General features: G+C 34.5%; 3 protein-coding genes across 9 annotated transcripts; 1 reads left to right on the top strand and 2 right to left on the bottom strand.

Annotated features, from left to right (window-relative positions):
• Nucleotides 1–4,404: 4,404 nt before the first annotated feature.
• Nucleotides 4,405–5,699, top strand: LOC113739887 (F-box protein At5g46170-like). Its single transcript, XM_027267292.2, has one exon. It carries the CDS (start codon nucleotides 4,452–4,454, stop codon nucleotides 5,514–5,516), a length of 1,065 nt encoding a protein of 354 aa, XP_027123093.1. The 5' UTR covers nucleotides 4,405–4,451; the 3' UTR covers nucleotides 5,517–5,699.
• A 10,617-nt stretch (nucleotides 5,700–16,316) lies between these two features.
• Nucleotides 16,317–18,155, bottom strand: LOC113739879 (F-box protein At5g46170-like). Its single transcript, XM_027267280.2, has one exon. It carries the CDS (start codon nucleotides 17,316–17,318, stop codon nucleotides 16,317–16,319), a length of 1,002 nt encoding a protein of 333 aa, XP_027123081.1. The 5' UTR covers nucleotides 17,319–18,155.
• Nucleotides 18,156–18,305: 150 nt separating this feature from the next.
• On the bottom strand, nucleotides 18,306–23,627 carry LOC113723990 (probable magnesium transporter NIPA6). Of its 7 annotated transcripts, none has more exons than XM_027246957.2 (10): nucleotides 23,199–23,625; nucleotides 22,915–22,971; nucleotides 22,425–22,515; nucleotides 22,155–22,315; nucleotides 21,940–22,067; nucleotides 21,187–21,324; nucleotides 19,350–19,442; nucleotides 19,139–19,259; nucleotides 18,923–19,023; nucleotides 18,306–18,843 (listed from the first exon to the last, which is right to left on the bottom strand). In XM_027246957.2, exons 1-10 carry the CDS (start codon nucleotides 23,326–23,328, stop codon nucleotides 18,790–18,792), a joined length of 1,074 nt encoding a protein of 357 aa, XP_027102758.1. In that variant the 5' UTR covers nucleotides 23,329–23,625; the 3' UTR covers nucleotides 18,306–18,789. The 7 variants fall into 7 exon arrangements, with proteins under 7 accessions (XP_027102758.1, XP_071925886.1, XP_027102748.1 ...); XM_072069785.1 differs by having other exon boundaries at nucleotides 18,306–18,834; nucleotides 23,199–23,624; XM_027246947.2 differs by having other exon boundaries at nucleotides 18,923–19,032; nucleotides 23,199–23,614.
• Nucleotides 23,628–24,115: the final 488 nt, after the last annotated feature.

Below are 24,115 nucleotides of genomic sequence, written 5' to 3'. Positions count from 1 at the left end.
AATTCCTAAAACAGGTTTGCAAAACACAGAAAACTGTAATCGGTACATCTCAGTCCATACAAGTCCAAATGCCGAAATTCCAAAGGCATATGTTAGCTAAGACACTCAGCTACATTTCATCAGAAGACACCAACTCCAAAATCCAAACCAATTCCAGTCAAAATGGCCAATTACTATCGCAGTTTTCGCATTCTGCTCAAAGCAGAACAGCTACAGTAATTTCATCATAACTCATTCTACATTAATCCAAATGACCTGAAATTTTACAGGCACATCATCCTCATCAATACCTACAACTTTCATGTTTTGAGCAAAGTCAAATTCGGCCTCTATCACAGTGATCTAAAACCGGACAGAATTGGGGTTCAAGAACCCTAACTTTTCCAAATTTCACACCAAATCCAAAATTGATTGCATTTAACCACAATTCACACTCACTAGAGTCATTTCCAACCATTACAATTCATCATACAAGCCCCCAACATCAAGATCATATTAAACCAGAAAAAATCCCAATAAAATAAAAACTTCACCAAAACTCTTCAAATCAAGAACTAAATCACATTTTCACACACTCATGCCACTTCTAAGCATCATATGACCATTATTAGAGGTAGTAGGGTGCTCAAGCAACACTTACCAAGAAATCAAGAGAAAGAGGGATATTGGACACCTTTGATCTTCAAACAAAGTTCACCAATACACTTACTAACACTAGAAGCAAAGTTTTTATGGAGTAGAAACAACTCTAGGCTTTGGTTTGTGGTAGATTGGACCAAGTGGAAGCTTGCAAAATGAAGAAGTTCTTCTCCTTCTTGAGCTTGGGATGGCCGGCCAACACAAGGTAAGAAATGGTAAATTTTTATGATTTTTTTGAGATATTTAACCCTTGGTCAAGAAAGTCAAAATGATGAATAGTATTTCTTTAAAAGTATCCAATAAGAAGGTGACACTTGTCACTTTCATTAATGCCTTCTTATCTTTCTTTTCTCTCTCACATCAATCACTTCACACACACTACTTATCTCTTAACACCCGATAAATTTATAACAGTATCCGAAACTTAACCTTATTGGCCGAATTTTTCCGAATTTTTCGCACTAGTGGGTCTCACGTCCCTTATTTATCCTTAATTTTCTAAAAACTCGCCAACGCTAGAAAAATCATCTTAAAACTATAATTGCTCATAAAATCCTCTCAGAAAATATTTCTAAGCCAGAAAATGCAAAATTATGCAATTAAAGGGGAATAAACCCTAGGAAAATAATTAGGGTTTTACGGGCTCTCACAGGATAATTTCAGAAACCTCCCCTGAGGTTTGTCATAATATTATTCAGTTCTCTTTAAGTTTCTAAAATCTCACTTATCTCGCTTGTGAACTTTGACAAGACTAAATATTCCTATCAAAGGTCATAAATTGATAACATTACCCTTGCTCTTAATAACTATTTAATCAAAAAGCCAAAACAAAATAAAATTTTAAAAGCAAAAAATGTAAATTAAAAAAAATTGCTACCTAATAATGGTCCATATTTCTTTACATTGGGGTAATGGTGGGATAACAAAGGATGTGAATAAATTAAATCTAATCAAGATCAACCACTTAGGAGGATTTTGGTGAGTAATTAACACCTTAAAAAATTCCGTGCGGAGTTAAAATTAAGGAAGTCAAAATATTTTTGGAGAAATATGTTTTAATTCATGGTGTAGTTTAAGTTATATTGAAAACTAAAATAATCTCTTCATATGTGTGAATTTTTCAAGGTATAAATTTTGCTTTTGTTTCAATACAACTAAAATATATAGTTTACGTCGATTAATTTACACCTTATATAAATTTAACCTTATATTATATTTTATTGTTGTTACAAATTCCATAAGTAGGATAACATAAGGGTAGTATTGGAACAAAAGTTTTATCTTTCTTGTATTTCTTTCAAAGGGATTAAAATGTTATAAGAAATGTCAATCCAAGAGAGGTAAGTGAGATTTTAAAATTTTCAGAAAAGCTAAGTGATATTATGGAAAACCTCAGGGGAGGTTTCTGAAATTATTCCTTTTTTTAATTTTCATTTCCATTCTTATTTGTTAGTTATTTATTCTCAAACTCACAAAACATCAAATTTTATCTATTTTCTTCAAACTTTTCTCTTCTCCATCTCCCTTTTTTGGTTTTTTTTTTTTGGGTCTTTTCTCTTTTTGGATGCAAGATCTACGATTAGATCTTGTTTAAGAAAAGGTTCAAGCATTGATTTTTGATGAATATATTAAAGTGAGAGAAGTGAAAATAGATTTGCAGAAAATGTTAGAATTTCTCTTCTCCATCTCCCATTTTTGTTTTTTGTTTTTTTTTTTGTCTTCTTACCTTTTGGATGCAAGACCTAGGATTAGATCTTGTTTAAGAAAAGGTTCAAACATTGATTTTTGATGGCTGAATTGAAGTGAAAGAAATGAAAATGGATTTGCATTGAAAATTTGAAGGATTTACCATGAGATTTTAGATCAAACGCTTGGCCGGTTCTCAATTCAACTATTTGAATCGGTCAACCTGGTTTGAGTTTAAAAAAATGGCTTAAAATCCCTCTCACCTTATCACCCTATTTAACTCTCCCTTCTTCTTTTTTTTTTTGTGAGAATTTGAAATCAAAATTTTATATTTACAATTTCTCTCACTTTATCATCTAATTCTTTCCTCCCCATTAAGTTTAATTTCAATAAAAAAATCCATTCTCTCATTTAAAAATTACATTTGTCTTATGAGTGACTTGTGCCCCTGAGAGTTGAGACAATCGTTAATTCAATGTTAATTTGTTTAAAAAAATGGAAATTAAATAAAGAGTGATAAATATATGCAAAAGAAATACAAAAAAAAAACGAATATACGCATTTACACGATAATTCTGGCATATAAAAATATAAAAATGTTCATCGCGTTGCAACGCGTGTAACAAAACCTACTTTAAGTTTTCCTTTTTTGACCTCTGACAATCAAAGTCAAACTAGCAAACCTTCCGATGGCATCCACGGTAGCATTGAATCATCAGCAGATTTTTTTATCAGATTCTCTTCTGATCCACAGAAATAATTCAAACAAAAGTATATCCTGTTCTCAAATATGAACGGATTCCAGACAATGTTTTGAAAACTGGACCGGATCGGCCGGTTGAATCGTGAACCGGCCATGGCACCGGTCCGGTTCAATGTCATAGTTGACTTTATCAGAAAATCGATCAAGAATCGGTTGAACCGTAAAAATCGCGGTCGAACCGCTATTGAACCGGTTTTCAACCTTCCTCTTTTTTTTTTTTGCAAAATACAGCTATCAAGATTCGAACTCAAGACCTTTGTAATAGAATACCAATGTATTAACCATTGCACCATCACATCTTATTAGTTTTTTTTGATAACTTATTTATATAAAGCAAACACTCATATTTCTTTTTTCCATTTTTCTTATAAAATCTCATTCTCTCATGGCTCTTTCTTTTTAATTTTCAACTCTCTCTCTCTCTCTATCCTCTTTTTTTTTGTCACTCCCTTTTTAATCAAATCTCTTTATTTTTAATTTACTGATGTTTTCTTCCATTTTTTAATTTTGTTTTTGTCCATTAAATTGAAAAAAGTTAAAAAAGAATTATTTTTTTAACCCAAATTATTTAATGCTACAACCACTCACTTTTATCTCATTTTTTGTTTCTTATCAAGTTTACATTTCTATTTTCGATTTTCTTGACTTCCTTCGAATTCCAAACTTCCTTTTTTAAATTGCAATCTCTAAAACGTAAATTAAAATTTAAGTTCACAATATCTCAATTCTCATAGACGTGAATTTTGTATAATTTCAAAATATTATGATATTTTTGGGTTGGATTTAGATATAGTTGAAATTGAGATGAAATTTATTTGTTTTAACTTATAATTTAAAAAATTTATTTTTAAAAAATCCAAGTTATTAAAAAATAGTAAATCTTTCATCATATAAAGTATTAAATTAATCCATTACATGTCTTATTTTATACATATATATATTTATATAAATAATTTTTTAAAAAATTTATTGAATCGAGGTTGAACCGATCCGATTTGTTGAATCTCGACTCTTTCACTTTACCGATTCAATGAACGGTCCGATTTTTAAAACATTGATTCCAGATGCAACATATCCACAATGATATGAGCTTTTGCCACGTAATCAAATCCACTTTGAATCCATCATTCCAAAATCCACCCATCTATCTCCCATTGGATTGGTCTCTTCAAAATTTTCCCAAGTCAACAATGCCGCCTTCAGAAAATAAATGGTGGCGCCTCAATTGTTTCAACGCGTTTCACTCTCTTTCTTGTCTCCTTCCTCGACCGACATGTCTATTAATAGCTTCACATATCCCTGTTTAAGTATATAAATCTCCATTTTAACATTTCCAAGAATTCAGATTGAAGAACGGGCGAAAATGATGGCTTCTTCCACTCTTCATGACGTAGAAGGAGATCTTTTTGACAGACTACCAGACCCTATTGTGCATTCAATCTTCAACAAAGTGCAGGATGCAAAGACTTTGTGTTTATCCATGTCCGTTTGCAAGCGGTTTTATGCAATCGTTCCAGAAGTCGACGCGATTTTCCTGTCAATGAAGAAGGAAAATCAGCAGAATCCTATTAAGAAGAATTCCAAAGAGCTCAAGAAATCATTCAAGAATGTTGTTGGGAAAGTTCTCGCGAAGCCCTTTAAATTTCTGAGTCAGTTGCTCAAGTTGAAGTCAGGTTCTTGTCATCATGGTGATGATGACTATTCTTATCATAGGCCCGATGAAGTCTTGAAGCCTTTTAAGGATATGCGAAGTCTGGAGCTTGTACTTCCGAGGTCCAGTGGTGAAATTGGTTCGAATTTGTTGAGATGGAAGGCAGAGTTTGGAAGCCAACTTCAGAGCTGTTTATTCCTAGGTGGCACAGAGACCATGAAGATTAATGAAAGCAGCGAATTATGCAGCTGTGGTGATGATTCACTAGCGCGAATTGGTGATGAAGAGTTGAAGTTGAGGATTGTTTGGACGATTTCTTGCTTGATTGCAGCTTCAACTAGGCATAACTTGTTTCAAAGGACACTGATGGAACATCAGACTCTGCATAATTTGATTATCAGAGATGAAAGCAATCAAGGAACTTTTAGAATGAATCGAGAACAGATCAAGGAATTCGTGAAATGTATGGATCATTCAGGGTCAGGGGAGGTTGTTGATAAGGAGACATTAATGGAGAGGACTAAACTGCCTCCTTTGAGGATGAAGATGTGGTATGTTCCAGAGCTGAAGCTACCCGCGTCAGGCTTTGTGATGAAAGGGGCGACTTTGGCGGTGATGAAGCCGATTAAGGAGGGGAATAAGGAGGTGGAAAGAGGGGCAGATTGGGTGGTGAACGCTTTTGATGGGGAGGGGGAGGAGGAAAAGGTGTTTGGTGAAGCTGTGAGGAAGTTGTTGAAGATGAAAAGAAGTTACACATTGGAGATGAATTCATTTTGATTCTAAACTTTCTAGAGGTGGACCTTTGTTAATTTCTTTTTTGATTTTTTTGGAATTTTTTCTTGTGTGTAATTCACCTATAAGGTTAGTTATTATTGTAAAGAAAGTGTAATTATTGTCAGTTTTAAGTTTCTTATCTGACAATTATTTTTCTATACTGAACTAAGATCCTATATCGATTTACTTTTCTGGCTTTCTGGTAATTTAAGCGTACATATCTTGTACGTGGTCATAACCAATTGATATACCTAGTCTGCAACGAGTTAGTTGACATTTTCAATTACGGAATGGAGAATATGGGGATTTCAAGCTTGCTTTGGTCAGAAGCTGTGAGTTAGTTGACATTTTCAATTACGGAATGGAGAATATGGGGATTTCAAACTTGCTTTGGTCAGAAGCTGTGCATTTTAGCCAAACGGACAAAAGATTATGGTCTTGCCGACTTTGAAACTCAGGCCACAATGGTTAGAGGTCATTGTCTTGAAATAGTTTGTGAATGAAAAGGAAATGAGATTTGTTACCATAAAAAAGATTTTGGAAACTTACGACCTCTCTAACCTCGTGAAATTGCGACTTTTAAATTTAATCGCGACCTATAACTCAACAAAATAGCGAATCAAGATATGTTGGTAAAATGGCACTACAATTCAACGTGATTTTGAATTGATAAGTCAAAACTTGAACAAAGAATACATGACCCATTTTGTATCAAGGGACGCTCCCAAGGAACAAGAAAAGAGAAAATTCTCAATTTTTATTCATCTTATAATTGTTTTACAATGGAATAGAAGAGGCTTATTTATAACTAAAATCTAAACTATTAAAACTAATCCAATTTGGACAAAGATTTAATCACTTATTTTCCTAACTATTTTTAAATGGCTCAAATAGCTCATATAGCTGATCATATTTATTCATAATAATGACTAATTAACCAACTAAACAAAAAAAAATCAAGCAAAACACAAGAAATAAAAAACCCGAAAATCACATAGGTGACGCTCCATTGCCTCCATGACTTCATGTAATCCAATAGAGTCTTGAACATCATGAATTGGATGAAAAGGCTCTCAAGCATCTTGACACGAGTTAGCGATGGTCCTACTGCTCGTATCATTAATGACACGAACATGTGATCAATGGCGTCAAATTCTAAAGACAATTCAAGATAAAAGAGTTGTTGATCTATTGTAACTCCACAAATCTGGATCTCTTCCTTGGTTTGGAGTAGTTTTTCATAGTCTGGATTATTTTAGCTGAAAACTATTATGTGTCATTTGTTTGAAAAATTTCAGCCTTGCGTGTTTCGCTATTTCCATCAAATAGTAGGTGGTTAATTAGTTAATGTTGAGTCATATGTGTCATACAATAGAGGCTAAAATCATGTTGACTATAATTAAGCCAATTTGAATTAGTTATTTTCCTATTTTAGTCTAGTTAAAGTTTTAGAAAAGTAGTTAATTGTTTCCAAATTGGTTTAAATCTTTGAATCTTGTAAAAGGCTATAAATAAGCCTCAAATATTAACATTTTTAGGGTAAACAATTATAAGATGAATAAAAATTAAGTGAGTCGTGTCTTCTTTGTTCAAGTTTTGACTTATCAATTCAAGACCACGTTGAATTGTGACGCCATTCTACCAACACATCTTGACTCGCTATCTTGTTGAGTTGTGGATCGCAATTAGATTCAAGGTTCGCAATTTCGTGGGTTAGTGGAGTTGAGGTTGTTCCATCTTTGTATCCATAACTTGGTCGAGATAGATCCTTCCACTGCCTGTGCAATTCGTTTCTTTCAGAAATGATGTGATCATCTTGTCCTACATACCACAAGTATCCAAGCAAAATACTTGATACAGTTCAAGAAGAAACTCAAGCTCCATCAAGAAACTCTATAAAAAAAGATAACTCACTTTTATTAATTCATCTCTCAGAAAGTTGTCTTACAATGGAATAGAAGAGGCCTATTTATAGCTAAAATCTAAACTACTAAGACTAATTCAATTTGGACAAGAATTTAGTCACTTATTTCTCTAACTAGTTTTAAATGGCTCAAACAACTCACATACCTGGATATGTTTATTCACAATAATGATTAACTAACCAATTAAACAAGAAAAAATCAAGCAAAATAAAAGAAATCAAAAACCCGAAAATCACATAGCTGGAGCGCTATCGCCTCCATGAATTCATGTAATCCAATGGAGTCTTGAACATCATGGATTGGGTTGAAAAGACTCTCAAGCATCTTGACACGAGTTAGTGATGGTCCTACTGTTTGTATCATTCCCCTTCTCTTGAAAGCGATTTGTCCTCGAATCTAAATTTGGCCAAAAGAAACTTGCGGTTGGGTAGATTTCCTTATGGCTGAAATTGGAAGTTAGGATTTCTGAAAATTTTTTTTTCCCACGCAATTAAGGATTGAAAAAAATAGCTTTAATGGACTCCCAAAGATGCTACGAATTGGACAATAAAGGAAAGTTGCGTATAATAAGAAAAGGAAAGTCACGGACTTACTAATCCTAAGTGGACTAGGAACTGGAAATCCTAATGACTCTTGTACCACTTAACCACGGATGGATACCAAAAACGAAGAATCAAACACAAAAATACAATCTGAAAAATTTTTTTTATTCGGGAAAAGTAACTCGAATGAATAGTATACTATAGTAGCGATGAACAATAATCGTTATAGTACCCATGAACAGTACCGATTTTTTTTTTTTTTTACAAATCAATACAAGGTCACGATTTCACTTGGAAGAAATTTAATGGGAGTTAAACCCTTGAAAAATTTGTTTCCAAGAACTTAATCACACCAAGAAATTTCAACCTTGATTAATTAAGGGGGTAGGTTAGACTCAAGCGATAAAATCAAAAAAAAAATTTTAAATCAAAAGGCAGCTAAGGTTTTGGTAGAAAAAGAAATAGAAAAAACAAGAAACAAAAGGATATTAACCTAGATCAAGATAGATCCTTTCGTTGCCTGACCAATTTAGTTCATCAAAATAGGTTCTTGTTAAGTTGAATTCGCATCAGTTGGTATCAGAGTTTCGACTCTTAATCCAGATTAATATCTTTTTCTTTTCTTATTTTCCTCTTTATTCTTCTACCAAACCCTACCCAATTCAAAAAAAAATTCTATTCATCGTTCTAGGGTTTGAATCTCGCGTGATCACCTTGGTTATCATTTAATCAATTCTTATATCTTGTTGAGTCATCTTTGTTTGTGTTTTAATAGAGCCAAAAAAAGAAAAAAAAAAGACTGTTCATCTGGGAGTACTGTTCAGTACTGTTCACCATCACTACTGTAGCAGTACTATTCATCATACTGTTATAGTACCGTTCTTGAGTTTTGTAGTTGGTTTGGGTGTTTTCTTGAAGTTCTTGGATTGCATAGTTGGATTCTTGGAAATCTTGAATCAAATCTTTAAAATCTTGCAATTCTTGAAAAAAACTCTAGTTCATCTTCTTGAATTTGAAATTGCGGTTGTTCTTGTTTCTTGATTTGAATTGAAAAAAAAAAGAGAAAAAATAATCTTCATCTGTGAAAAAAAAAAGAAAGAAACAAGTTCTTGGACGGATCATCATCTTAAATTTGAAAACAAGAAGATAGTCTTCAATTTGAAAACCTAATTTGGCTTGGATTGTTACCAAAATCTAGTCACATAAATCCTTGTCCAATTTGGTTTGTTAAACCGCTTGACACACTTGGAAAAACTCCTTAAAATAATATTTCGCTTTCCAAAAGTGAATCCAAGAATCAATTGATTTAAACTTTCAAATTCCAACCAAGTACAATTGGGTAGAGTTTTTAAGTTTCCAAATTTCTGCCGAATCATTGTTTTATCACTTATACCCATTGTTTCTTCTATTCTTGTGTAATTTTGAGTCAAATTTTTCAGATTTTGAGTCAAGTCTCATTGAGTCACATTCAAGCTATATTTTTTAAATTCTATCTATTGCCACTTGTTAACTGGATAGTTGAGTCATCTTGATCAAATTGTGAGCAATTTATATTGTCACGAGGATTGTGATCAAGGACTTGAAAGAGTGGTGAGATAATTAAAGTGTGTAAATTTGAGTGATACACAAGTGACGAGTGCATACACGTGAGCTTGTGTATTGTGAGGAATTTCTTTTCTTTGCTAATCAATTTTGCAAGTCACTTAACCATGTCTCGTGGAGCTGCATCTCATCATCAAGAATTCTTGGAGTACGAATCTTCCAAGAGGAGAGGTTTTGATCACTCTAGTTCTAAAACTTCTTTGAGAATGTCACGTTCACAACATGAGTTTCATTCACTTTGAGAAGAAATGGATAATTTCCGTCCTTTGTGTGTATATGAAAGATATAAGCATACTTGTGATGAGTATGAGGAGGAGCAAAGGAGTTTGCATAGTACATCTAAGCCAAGGTCTTCATCAAGCAAACAAGTTTCATCTAAGGAGTGTTGTGACAATTGAGTTATGAAATCTAAGAATTCTCGAATAGCGTCAAAGCCTCGTGAATCAAAGGATGATTTCCGAAGTTGAACTAAAGAATTCGTAGACTCTATGATGGGAGAAATTAGCCAAGTGCTGAATTCATACTTTGAGCAACTTAATCATGTGTCAACTGATGGTAATAAAGGAGATGTTCCTTCTAGTCCACCATTGATTGAAGAAGTATCTATGAATGCTAGCAATGAACTTGAGCTTGAAAACCTTGAAGTTCCATTTACACAAGTTAGTTGTCATGAGTTAGTTGAGAAAGAAGAAAAGGCAAAAAGTGCACTAACTTTGGGCAAAAATGCGATGGCTTATTTTCCTAAAGAACTTACCTTTGTTTTGTTTAGCTTTTCTTCTTTTATGCAGGTTAAGCAAGGAGAGATTGAGTTGATCATGGCATGTTCTATTCCTAAATCCATTGGTGAATATCAGAATTTTCATGGAGTTTGCATCTTAAGTGTTGTATCCCTTTGCTATCCATTGATATTCAACTTCACCCATGAGCCTGCTTTGCTTGTTGGGAGGAATAATTAAGTTTCAAAGGGAGTTCTTGCACTTGAATCTTGTCCTATGCCATCTTACCATTACACAACAAGTGTTCCAAGTGATGATCAATCTAATGAAATTGATCATGTTCAAAGTGTTCTTCATTTTGTCAGTTGCGTTATGGAGGATCCAAGAAGATGTGACTTTGCTGCCAATGAACCATGCATTTCACCTTGCATCATGGAACTGAAACTACATGCGTTATCTTCAAGGAGTCATTGGAGTAAAGCCATGAGTTTTCCATGGCTGATCGTGAGCATTTTCAAACTGTCCAAGAGACATGTGCATCAAATTATAATAATCATGACGTATGCAAGTATCATCCAAACTAAGAGAGCCAATATGTGGAGATTTGGAGTTTTATACTACCAACTCTTGTTGGTGTCATTCATTTTCATCTACAATTTGAGGACAAATCTTTTCCAAGAGGAAGAGAATGATGCAAAATATGGGTTGCTTATGGGCCATGTTTCGGGCTGCAAGAGATTGAGTATTTTAGTAGTAGTTTAGTAGTTAATTTTCCAGATATCTAGTTAATTTGGTAGGAATAAGTTCGGTCCAAAATCTCATGTTGAGTTGGATCTAATTTAGAGTCTCTAGGCTCGCTATTACTTGAGCTAGTTGTTAGCTTTTATAGGGTTATGTTCGGCCAACTTAATCCCTTCATTGGGCTGATTATAAGCTATCCATTAATTAGCCTTAGTTGTGATTAGTGAGTCATTAGTTTAGTTGTCAAGTCGAATAAGGAAACATGCATTGTTTCCAACTTAGATTAGGTTTGCTTCATTGTAAGGCTATAAATAGCCAAACTTGTGATATTCTCGGTAGTTAGACAATTATGGATAAAATTTGAGAGTTTTCTCTTTCTTGTTCCTTAAGAACGTCCCTTGATACAAAGTGAGTCGTGTCTCCTTTGTTCAAGTTTTGACTTATCAATTCAAGACTACGTTGAATTATGGCGCCATTCTACCAACACATCTTGGTTCGCTATCTTGTTGAGTTGTGAGTCGCGATTAGATTCAAGGTTCGTAATTTCATGGGTTAGAGGGGTCGAGATTGTTCCATCTTTGTATCCATAACCTGGTCAAGATAGATCCTTCAGCTACCTATGCAATTCATTTCTTCAAGAGCGGGAGTTTGGAGAATAGAGTTCACATTAGTTTCTAAAACGTTTTGGCATTTTCTATACATCAAAGGGGTATAATGATGCCTTTTAATGTTCATAAATGTCCATAAACATGTGAAATAGTGGCTAAATAACTTGTGACCTTTGGACTGTCTTTTCATTATAAAAATAACAAGTCTCTGACACATAAACTAACTACTCATTTCTTTGTAGAGCAAACTTGACATTTGTTATCAAGTTACTCTAAAAATCTTGTTGTATTCTAAAGGTAATTTGCCATAACCCTATAACAAATACTCTGTGTAGTGGGGGCAAATAACACCTTAAGAATAGTGTCAAACACGCCTCAAGATCATCATCTTCATCCCCATTTTGTTAGTGAAATTTGTGTAATACAAATTTTTGCACTTTTGTGTGGTTGTGCATAAATTACACCAACAATCTTAAGGTGTTATTTGTGCCATTTGAGAGTAATTTGGTGCAAGGGAGTCTACTGCTGGAGATGTACTAAAATATGACTCGGAATCATGACCAATTTCTCCTCCACCATATGATGACAGCAAGCCGGGTGAAAGCAATGCAAATGGACGAAGTGCTGTGTAAAGAGTCTCATAGATTATTGCATCGCCCCCTAGAGAAGTTTGGACTGCATTGGAGTATAAGAAAATTCAAATAAGGTGCGGACAAATTTCTTGTTAAATATAATTTTGAATTTTATGTTCATGATGGTTCTTCTCTCCTTGAACAAATAATGATCTACTAGTGTTGGTAACAAAACTTGAAGATCATGGAGTGGAGATTTCTGTATTATTTCATAGTAGGGGTAAGTATTAAAAATCACTCCTAGTTGAAATGATTACAAAATGAAATTACTCCACATTAATAAGACATTCTTTGTGGATCATGGTCTAAAGCATCTTTGTACGAAAGGAAGATGCTACAATTTCTGGAAAGGGAAATTAATAATGATTCTACAGTGAAGAAGAAGAAGAACAACAATAATCTTGTTTAAGAATCTAAGAAAGCGAAATTTTCTACATAAAAGTACTAATTCAAAGGACAAGGCAAATTAATAATATTCATGAATAGTGTATTTGTTAATCAAGGATATATGTCATGTTTAATATGGTTATTAATAAGTGCAAAAATTCTATTCATTTGATTGAATCTTCTTTTTGTTGTGACATGGTAGTTTGTGACATGGTAGTACAGGTCATAATATTTTGTGTCAAAATTTAGTCTAAGAAAAGATGTGTATAACATGCCTTCAAATGTGGTAATAAGTATTTTATTATCTTGATTGATGAATAGTCACTATTTGTGCATGTGTATCTAAGCCAATCGCCTAAACAATAACATGAGAAATATGTATTTGTATTACTCTCAAGTGAATTTGGGTATTATAAATGCTGGTAATAGCATCTTGTTCTATATTCAGTCAAGTGTATAATGTGATCATAAGATGCTAATTGTTGAAATCAAAATTTTGGCTACCGCATGTGTAAAAAGGCAAAGTAGTTTAGGGTTTGTGGCCACACCTTATGCCTCTAGTCTTTTTATCATGCAATGTGTAACTACTATGTCTAGAGTTTTGAATAAGGTGTAATAGTAAATCTAGACATGTTAAGTCTAAAACTTCAGTGTCTTAAACAAATTTCATTAAAAGAATGACGTTATGTTTATCGCATATGAAAAATGCAACAATTAAGGATATCCGTTGACTAAACCCTCATCAAGGGACTTGGTGAATTTAATGTCATTGGACATATGGTTGAAAACCTTAATCTAAAATCACTTGCAATGGGAACCCTACCTTGATTCTAGCATACCATTAGATGAAAAGGTTTAAGGGGTCAATACAAGTTGTTAAGTGGTTGTGAGCACTAGGTTATGTTGTGTATATTCCCACCCACTAGTGCATAATGTTATAAGAGGTTGAGTATACGTTGAAATTATACTCTTAAGGAAGTGTAAATTCTTTCTTAGTGCTTGGTCCTATAAAGCATGAAAGTGTCTTCACCTATATGATCATAGGAGCGGTGCCACTTCTAGTAAAAGTTAGGTTTGTTTTTGCTTATGATCATGAATCTAGGATGGAACACATGGCCGGTAATAGTGCTAAAGTTTTTTGTGATTTGATCAATGTTTATAATACCATGTGTGTTGTATATCTAGTCTAATTTTCAAATCATGGTTTAATGTTATATGCAACCTTGATTTGGTTAGATTTGGTGATATGCTTACACTAAAAGAAAAGTTTAAATCAACAATACTTTTCTTTATGCATGGTATTTTATGTGTTAGTTTGTTTATTTCATTAACAAACTAAGTGGGGGATTGTTCCAATAATTTGTGAATGAAATAGGAATGAGACTTGTTACCATAAAAAAAAAGTTTGGAAACTTAAGATTCTGTTGGAAGCCAAAAGTTTCTAAAATGTTTTTGGCATTTTCTATCCATTGAAGGGGTTTAATGGTACCTTTCAATATTCATAAATGTCCATAAACATGTGAAATAGTGGCTAAATAACTTGTAACCCTTGGGCTGTCTTTTCACTATAAAATAACAAGTCTCTAACACATAAACTAATTAGAACATTTGATCATTTCTTTGTAGAGCAAACTTGACATTTACTATCAAGTTACTCTAAAAATCTTGTTGTATTCTAGAGGTAATTTGCCATAACCCTGCAGCAAGTACTTTGTTAGGGGGCGCAAAGAACATGTTAAAGATAGTGTTAAACACGCCTCAAGATCATCATCTTCATCCCCACTTTGTTAGTGAAATTGTGCATCAATTGCACCAACGTCCTCTACTACTCAAATTATATACTCTAAAACCCTGCTGCTCTTTGAGTTTGGATTCAACAAATGTTTCTGTTGTAGGCCAGATATTGTGGAGGCATTTTAAAGTGTTCTCTAAGATGTCAACAGACTAGATGGATATCCAGGTAGAAATTAATACAATTTGAAGTCAGATGATTGCTAGCTAATATGGGGTGTAAATGAAAATGAAGTAACCTGATATGTAGAAATATAAACCAAACTTTTGCTATTTATTTATGTTGCCATGTGGCTTTAGTGTGATTGGTTGGTTTTATTAAGGTGGGCCATGTGAGTATGAATTTTTTATTAGTATTAGTAGAAGATTTTGTATAGGATATAAGTACTAAGTCTGGCTGTTTGCATTTGACATATTATTGTACAAACGCATAAAGATATTATAGTGAGAAACCTCTGTCCGTTGTGTTTTCTTTGTTTTGCGCCGCTGCTTGGTTTTCATCAATAAAGAATTTCTTGGCCTCTATATCGGTTCTTCTAGATTGTTCTTGTAGGCTTTTGTGTATTTATCAATTTGGGTCCATCATGATAGCCTTTAAGAATTAGTTTCAGAGGTTATTTTTGGTAAAAAAGACAATTTGTAGGCCGTCGTTAAATAGCTTTAAGGCAACAGGCCTGAAAGATACATTTTGAGAGTGAGATCTTTTAAGGCAGAGGCTGGAAATTCTATTAGGTAGTGACTGCTGAAGGCTGGTGAAAACATAGTATTAACGTTAAATTTCCTGTCCTGATGCTTACGAGGTGTACTTTCCTTTTTTTTTTTTTTTTGGCTTGGAATTTCAATACTTCATCTGTGGACCTGAATACCATTATCTCTGTAAAAAAAATGTTGGTCTGTAAAGAGGGAATAGAACCAACTAAGCAGATCAAGAGGAACACAACAGGAAAGCTAATGACTGTATAAGATAGAGGTCAAATTGATTTCCAGGATCTGCATGAAGTTAAAAGACACGTGAAAAAGTGGACTGAGGTTTATCGCTGTATTGTGTACAATTAGGTGTGTTGTTCTCTTTCCTGCGTCTTTCCTGCTGAGGTATTTTGTCTCCTTGCTGATACCTTATGAGGTTCAAAGTCCTATAATCTCGTCCATGTGTATATTTCAATAATTTCACTCTGGCTGTAAGTAACCATTCGGTTGAGGATTCGATGTTTTCTAGGCAGAAGTTTTGATTTAATGATCTTGAAGTTGCAGTGAGCTTTTGTTTGGTCAAGTTAATTACTCATTTAGAATCTTCGACTGAAATCCGCGGCGATATTAGGTTTTATTTTAACTTGATTGAGTCTCCTAATATTTACTCAAAGGTTTGCAACCAACTATTTGAGACTATTCATGTCCATCAACTCTCAGGCACATGTGATTGCTGTTTCACTCCCACTTCCAAATATCTTGATGTGTCATCTGCAATGGTCTTTTGCCATGTATGTCAAAAGTGTGAAAAAATATGCATCTTACTTAACAGGATTTTGTTCAATCCAATTATTGTTTACAACTCTGCCAAAGGGTATGTAGAAACCTGATTTTTGCGGCTGTCAAGAGGATCAGCAATTTTGTATGACATCTCCTGTTGATTATCCGTTTATACTTGATTGCAGCATGTATGTATTATATGACACAGTATAGCTTGTTTGGTAATGCTGATGTATATAATTATTGAAATGACTAAAAAGTTCTTCTAGCTCCTAATTCTACCTCCCAAGACATCAGTCTTCAAGAACTCAAGAACAAGGATTAAGGGATTCCATAATGTGAACTTCCACATAAACAAAAAGGATCAAATACAAAACTTAATCTCTATTATATCAAGGAATATTGAGTTCAATCACATACGTAAGAGCATCAGTCTTGTAGTTTTCATAAATTTCCTTTGCAGCTTCCCTGAAAACCTCCTCTTCTTTAAAAACCCTGTTCATTATGCGATCTTCATCAGCAGACTGCTGATCAAGAAGCCTTACCATAACCACTGTTGCCCCTTCCATCACATGGCCAGAAGTTAACAGATGCATAATAGGAGCATGCCATATCTTCACATAGCCAGATGTTGGTAAAGTTGGGGATAAATCATGGAGTTCAGCAATCTGGTTCTCTCCCAAACAAAGTGTACCTTCTTTATTTGAATCAGAAACTGTCAAATCCTTCAGCTCCTTGTGATCCTCTATAACATGTCTTACAATGTGGTTCCTCCATAAAGCATCCATTAATCGTTGTATCGCGTGATTAGATCTCGATCTAAGCAACTCATTTGTAAGTGAAATTGGCCGAACATCATTCTCACAATCTTCCATTTGCATTATCCTGAAAGTAGTTGCAAATAGAACTACACAAAAGCTTAATTCACTCCCAAACTCGGCTTCCCATTTCAGCACTGACTGATTTTCGTGGAAAGATGGTAACTCAACATGAAGAGATTTAACACGTCCTAATTTTTTCAGAAATTTGGTGAAAGCTCGGAAAACAATGGGATCAAATGAGACAGAAAGTGGTGGCTTGGGGAGAAAAATGTACCTTAAATAGCGTACAGGTTTGGTATAGATGTTATCAACAAAAAATTGTAACACATTCTTTGCAAAACTTTCTTCATGGTATAAATCATTTTGCTGATTGGAAATGTTGTTTATGTTACGACTAGGGATTGCAAATGATACATCATGAATTTGAGTTATGATGGAAGCAAACCGTTTAGATACAATATAGCATCTACAAAGGCATTTAGCATCTACCAATTTGTTGAAGAGGAAAACAAGGAGTTCGTCTGGAAGATGGTAGATATGAGTTTCTGGATCTCCTTCAATTGAATCCTTCATTTTATGATTTCTATCTTCATGGCAAATTATGTTCCTACAGAGAATGGAGGAGAAAGACAGAGAGAACCAACTAAATCCTAGAGGGCAGATTCTAATATCTTGTCCCTTATTTTCTTGAACCACATAATGTCATTAGCCATATAGCAGCTATTTGTGGTGACTGTGTTTTGGTAACTGCTCGAGTGGTGTTCACCAATAAATTTTACCAGTCTTAGCATATGTTAATGCTTTTGTCTTACATCAGTGTTCCTAGAATTTGTGAATATAATGTGATCCTAAGTTTTATGGGTACGAATCAATTGCAAATAAGGTAACTTTTGGGCAATGACATGTCCATATAATCCACAACAAATTTCTGGTAAAACATAGCAAGAAAAAAGGAAAGAAAAGCCCCTTGTAAGCAAACCATCTATTTTATAGTTAAATTGCTACTTGTTTTGTGCCTGGTGTAGAATATTATTGTCCGGAAATTTACCAACAGTCCAAGCATTTCTTCCACTTTGTCAGACTCTTTTTATCAACCTCCAGCCATTGCCTTTATATAGTCCACCAATTAAACTGAAAAAATATTGGACGCTGGAGGAGCACCATATGGCATGCAATGTGGTACCCCTGTTCTAATGAATATTTGCTCGATGAAATATTTCATGTAGTACTTTTTATAGCCTACAAGTTACACAAACTGCTTACCAAGATCTTGCATATGGATCTTCTGATAGAGAAGCTTTAACTATGGGATTGTGGAAGCTCAAGAAGGCTCCCTACAACTAGACTATCCAATAGTTTTTACTTTCCAATGTGAAGTGAGTACTTCCATGTTCTATTTTCACATATGAACGTTTGAACGCTAAAAATTGGTCCAAAATGTGTCCAGTCTTCCAACATCATCTCGGGGTGCTTCGAAATAAACTAGCTTTCAACAGATCAATTGGCCAAAAAACTGCGGTGTTTGCCCTGATCTTTGCATACCTGCTTCTACAGCCCAAATTCACTTCAATCTATCTCCAATTAGATGAATTCAAATAAACCAATTTAATAGCGGAGATTTCATCTCACCGTTAAAGAGAGCGAAATGACAATCCTATGCAACAACTGTTTCTTCAAAGAATGATATACATTAACCAATGGTATACCTGCTCATTTCTCATATGTTATTGTTCGAAACACACCATAAAAATGTATTGAAGTTCTATACCATCTGCATCTGCCACAAGCTGCCATAAAAATTGGTTTCCGGCACGAATGCTTCAGATGATGTAATTCCTCAGCAGTGATCTCTGCTTGCTGACTTCTCCAATCTAGCCCTAGAATCTTGTCGAGGCATTGATTAAAAACAAACCGAACAGTTTCACACTCTGAAGGAATCAGCATTGAGTTTTTTTCCATCCACTCAATCCGTCAATCGTTGAGAATCAAAAGGTTAACTTGATTGTCTTCCAACAGCTGCAAAAATAACCTGACGCCAATAGCTTCAGCAAATTGTCACATCATCGAGGGTGAACTTGAAGTAACCAATCTGCAAATACTTCATTCACATTCTTCTGTCACAAGCTTTCACGAAACATGTTCATTCAAGTATACAAATCTTGTCTTCTTGAACTCACTTCCTCAGAGGATGGCCCTTCTTCCACATCATGCTTTAGTGATTCCCCATTTCCACTACATAGTCGTGTAGACAATGTAGGCGACAAAGGTGTGTAGTTTCCTGCATTGCCTTTTCAGATTAAACCAAAAAATTTTAGTCAAATGATATAGGATGTTGACTATATACATAATCTGATTTTAAACTATGGCACTGCCAATAATAGATTCCTTTTCACCTCTAAAAGAAGAGCTTCTCTCAAAATCCTTGGTCACGTGCAATAAGATTGTACCCGAGAGAACAACAATGAAACCACAGATTTCTGATATGATGCTACCAGCACTTTGACCATCCCAATCCTAAAATGTACATTAATTGCAGATAAAATCAGACAGCAAACGTAGGACATAATATTCAGAACAAGATACCTTACTACAAAGGAATGTTACCTTAAACATAATAATGCTGGCCACAATTGTGAGTGTTGTGAACAGGACATAATATATGGGAGAGACAATTGCAGTATTGAAGGTGTCAAGTGCCTAAAAGACCAATAACATGTTAAACAACAGAAGTACTGATCACAACAAGAAGACGGCTTAAAGGTCTTCTCAGAGGTCTTTTAGAGGAAGCTTATACACAAAACATACACGCAAATATATCAACCAAGCAAAAAAAAAAACTTTGTAACCTGCATTGTGTAACTATGCACATAAAAGACAAAGAAGAATGCATGGACTCAATATACCAAAGGTCAAGAACAGAGGAAGACTGGATGAAGTGAAGAGCTTTAAAAGCTCATATCCCTGTCTGAAAATTTACGTGTGTGATTCTGAAGTTGATCTATCCATTATGACCTGGATTCTTGCTTAAAGGGGGTAAATTAGCAATAGAGGGCTATTCTACGATGTTCTACACAAAAGAAATTCAACACCAGCCACACCATTCATGGAAAAGTTTTAAGACCTTATAGATAGGAATGTGCTAAATTGGGAATGTGCAGAAAGAACTTAAGACTACTAGTTAAATAGTCTGCAAGTGCAAACAATCATGCCATCTTACATGTTACTAACATCTATGGGAAATTTGCTCGAAACATTGGAGAAGCCAAAATCCAAATTGCCCTAATATTCCATTTAAAAAAAAAAAAAAAAATTGCCCAATACTGCAACATAATAAAACTTCAAATTGAATTTCCAAAAAGCTTGTCTGCTGGACTAGGATATCCAACATTAATGTTTGTTATGAAATAGAACTTAAAAAATACAAACTCTTCCAGTTTTACTGATCAAAACACAGATGGCAGTAGCCAGATTCGCTTATCAAACACTTCATGTTGCAGGTTAACCATCTGTACTTCTCTCTGTCCATGAAGACATACCAAAGAAGCAAACTGGAGGTTCATATTATTCCCATTACTAAATTACCAATTCTTCACTCGACATTTTACCCCAGGCAAGAATAGAAATGAATTTTTTCATGGACCTTTCCACTAATTTCCTCAGATTTCCATCCTAGAAGTTACCTAGCAAGTGCATTAAGGATCAAGCAGTTGATGCTATGTAAAGCCATTGGAGATATTTCAACAATAGTAGATCATGAGACACAATTTCTTAAGGTTAAGGCAGTTTTCAATTTCAAGAAATAGTTATGCAGGGACGAAGTTGACCAAGAACCTGTGGAAACCAAAACTCTGCATAGAGGTTGTGATGGAGCCAATTAGCCAAGGTAATTTTCTGAGTGCCAAGATGCCTTTGGAAATAATTAGCTGCATAAACATTTTCAAATGTTTCCTTGCATTTATCTCTTAAAACCTATTTTGTCACATAAAAGTTCGTGCAATTTTGGACAGCCTCATTAGTGGTGCAATTTAGGACAGCTTCACTAGTCAGCACAGACAAAACAACCTAATTCAAAGTCTTAAGTTTAGTTGGCAGCTAGCATTCTAGGAGCATGCCTATTTTAGCCTCAAAACATCTGGATGACGTTCATTGGAGTTTTAGCACAGGGGAACTTCAACTTGAGCTGTATCCAGTTAAAGCCTCTTTTATTTTAGTCGAAAGACAACTGATCACATATCGTTCTGCTGAGACCATATAGAACATGTTGATGTGCATCAAAATAACCACAAAACTCCTTTTCTATGGATATGAGAGAACCATCTACATTATTCTAAAATCAAAACATTTGTTTCTACAGCATGTACAGCTTTGTTGTCCACTTAATATCGTAAGATTTGGGACATAAATTTATCTTCATAAACAAGTAAGCCAAGTCATTACTCACCTTGTTGAGATAATTCATCTGAGTGATGACACAAGTTGCCACAACAAACATAAAAAACCAGGTTTCCAGGTAGATCAGCTGATTCCTTCCCTCAAATGTCAATTTCAGTGCTGTTCCAAGGGCTTTTACACTCATAACCTGTATAATCAACTTGAGATCAAAGCTAAACTTTTTCACACAATTTTATTGTCAGAGGAAATTGACAACAAAAATAGGGTGCAAATCTTCAAGTAAATCTCAACTGAGTCATGGTTATGAAGATGCATTTGTACAAGTACTCCAAAGGAAACAGGTTTAGAAAGCCTTCACTAGTACTGGAACAGATTATTGTTTTCGTCGTTCTTTCATATTTTTCCCTTAGAAGCTATAGCAGAATGCTGAAAACTGTTCTAAATGCGTTTTACTTCTTGGAATAAAGCTAGGCGCATTTAACAACAGGGATAACATCACAGGATGCATTTCATACATGTAATTACTTGTAGCTGGTTCAGAGTAGTCAAGAGCAATTCTCATTACTTGTAAACCAAACAAATTCAAGAGAACTCCAACAAAAACCTATACTGCAAAGATGACAAGGACTCTGTTTAATTACCAAGTCTATTCTCAAGAGGTGTCTTGATAATGTATCCTACCAAATATTGGGTACTTAATTTCGTCCAATCCTTTTTATACTTCTGTGTAAATCAGAATCCATGTTTAGGTAGGATAAAGAATGAAGAATATGAACTTGAGCATTTAATATACAGAATTTACCGAGAGAGAACCCATGAGCGAACAAATGCCAGTGAAGATGAGCACATTCGTGTGTCCATATTGAGGTGCAAAATAGAAGATAAGAATAAACACCAAAACCATCACTGATCCCACGTAAAGCAAGAATGCTGAAATTGAAAAGGCATTTGTGTCAAGCATTTTACTATGCTAATATATGTAATATGCATGTGATCAGATACAGAGGACCTTCATACCAGGTTGAGTTGCCATATTCACAATTTCTTGAATGGATGAGATGGACCGTTCCTGTGGTGCATGAATGACAATTATGACAGAGCCAGCAATGCACATGACACAACCCAAAATCCCAAGCTTGTGCAACTTCTCCTTCAAGATAAAGTGAGCCAATACAGCACTGTAACATACCACTTGAGCTGTTAGGACATTGTCATTAATTGTTTTGAGTGAAGACTAAATGCATTCCTTAGCAAAAGAAATCAAAGAAGATACTTAGACTGAAGTACCTGACAATTATACTTAATGCACCAAGGGGTGTAACAAGAACAGCAGGGGCAAATGCATAAGCCACAAAATTGGCAACCTCTCCAACAATCACTGTTTTAGAAACCACACAACAACAAACATTCTGCTGGCAATCAGTAACCAGTCAAGTCGCCAGGAAAAAAATAATGAGCCTTGTATGAAAGGCAAACTTGCTTGAGGATTAAGCTAAGCAACAGAAAAAGATACACAAGCAATCCTTGTAAAATTCATAATGCCGTTTCATGCCTGTTGGAAACTCCCAATTCCACTCTAATGAAACAAAATCACATCTTGAATACTTCCAATTGCACTTGATTGGTAATCAGATAAACACACTTTAGACTAAACAAAAGGTGAGACAACATTTAACATACTTTTAATCCTAAATTTGCTACGCTATATCCAATACAGGTTATTCATGCTATATTCCACAAGATTAAAGATGTTCATAAAAAAAAATTGAAGACTTACTCGTGATCATGCCAAACCACCAGAGGGGCTCCAAGAGGTAAGCATGCCCACCCATACCTACACAAAATGCAGAGCACCTATCAAGACAAGAAAAAATCCAAAACCCAAAAACCCGAATGGAAAATTTTCAGAACTTTACATATATCACTAGCAAGAATTGTAAAAAAAGCAATATCATTCCAGATGCTAAAAAGACCAAAACTGTGAAATTATCAATACAAAAAAAAATTCAAAAAAAAAGGGAAAATTAAAAAATTAAAAAGAAAACAAACAAACAAACAAACCAGCTCTGACACCAGAGGCTGCAGCAGCTCTTCTCAGGCCTTTTTTCTTGATGATGAAACTGGCACCTATGAATCCACTTGAAAGCAGAGCTAAAATAAACCCCGTCAGATTGTCTTTAGAAAAACCCATGATTGAATTTCAATATTCTTCTGTTTTTTGCTCGTCTTTTCTTCTTCTTCTCTTCATGAAAAAGCAAATCTTCCAATCACCAGATTTTGGTCTCAGCATTCACATATGACATCACATGAATAATGATCAAGAGGTCAATCCACAAATAATACTATAGTATCATATTGTTTGTCTGTTTTGCTGGAGAAATTCTATTGTGCAATCAAGATCCAGCTCATTGGCACGTGGGACAGAGAGATGGGGACCATTTGTTGGGTATGAATCACGAAATCCATACAATTGGTGCCTTATTTGGCACATTCCCTATGGCGGTTAACTCATCCAGGCATTGGCGGGCGAATGAAATTGGCTAAACAAGGCAATTTGGTTACGTTGTCTGACGGGTGACTTGATTTTCTTTTTTTTTTTAATTAGAAAAGAAGAAAAAAGCGTGTCACTAGGGATGTTCACACAAAAACCAAATAACTGGCGGATCCAATTTAGAGACATCCGTAAAATGAAATTCGATCCAATCTCAAATTTTAGTAGTTAAACAATTTGGGAATGAATATTGAAACTTGATTCTCCGATTCCTAATTATCGACCGAATTATCGAATTTCATATTTTAATTGATATATTTCATACCTACTAATATATCATATTACATATTAATGTATTAGTCAATAATGTTATAAGTAATAATTTATGCTTATAAACAAATATGTGACCTTAAAAGCACATTAATTAACATATTAATAACTCTTATATCGTTAATTACATACTTCCTTCGTCCCATATATTTAATCA

The sequence above is a fragment of the Coffea arabica genome, chromosome 1c, assembly GCF_036785885.1.
Source record: "Coffea arabica cultivar ET-39 chromosome 1c, Coffea Arabica ET-39 HiFi, whole genome shotgun sequence".
Lineage (NCBI taxonomy): Eukaryota > Viridiplantae > Streptophyta > Magnoliopsida > Gentianales > Rubiaceae > Coffea > Coffea arabica.
The sequence above is the reverse complement of the archived record's forward strand: the minus strand, read 5'-3'. Positions and strand labels throughout refer to the sequence as shown.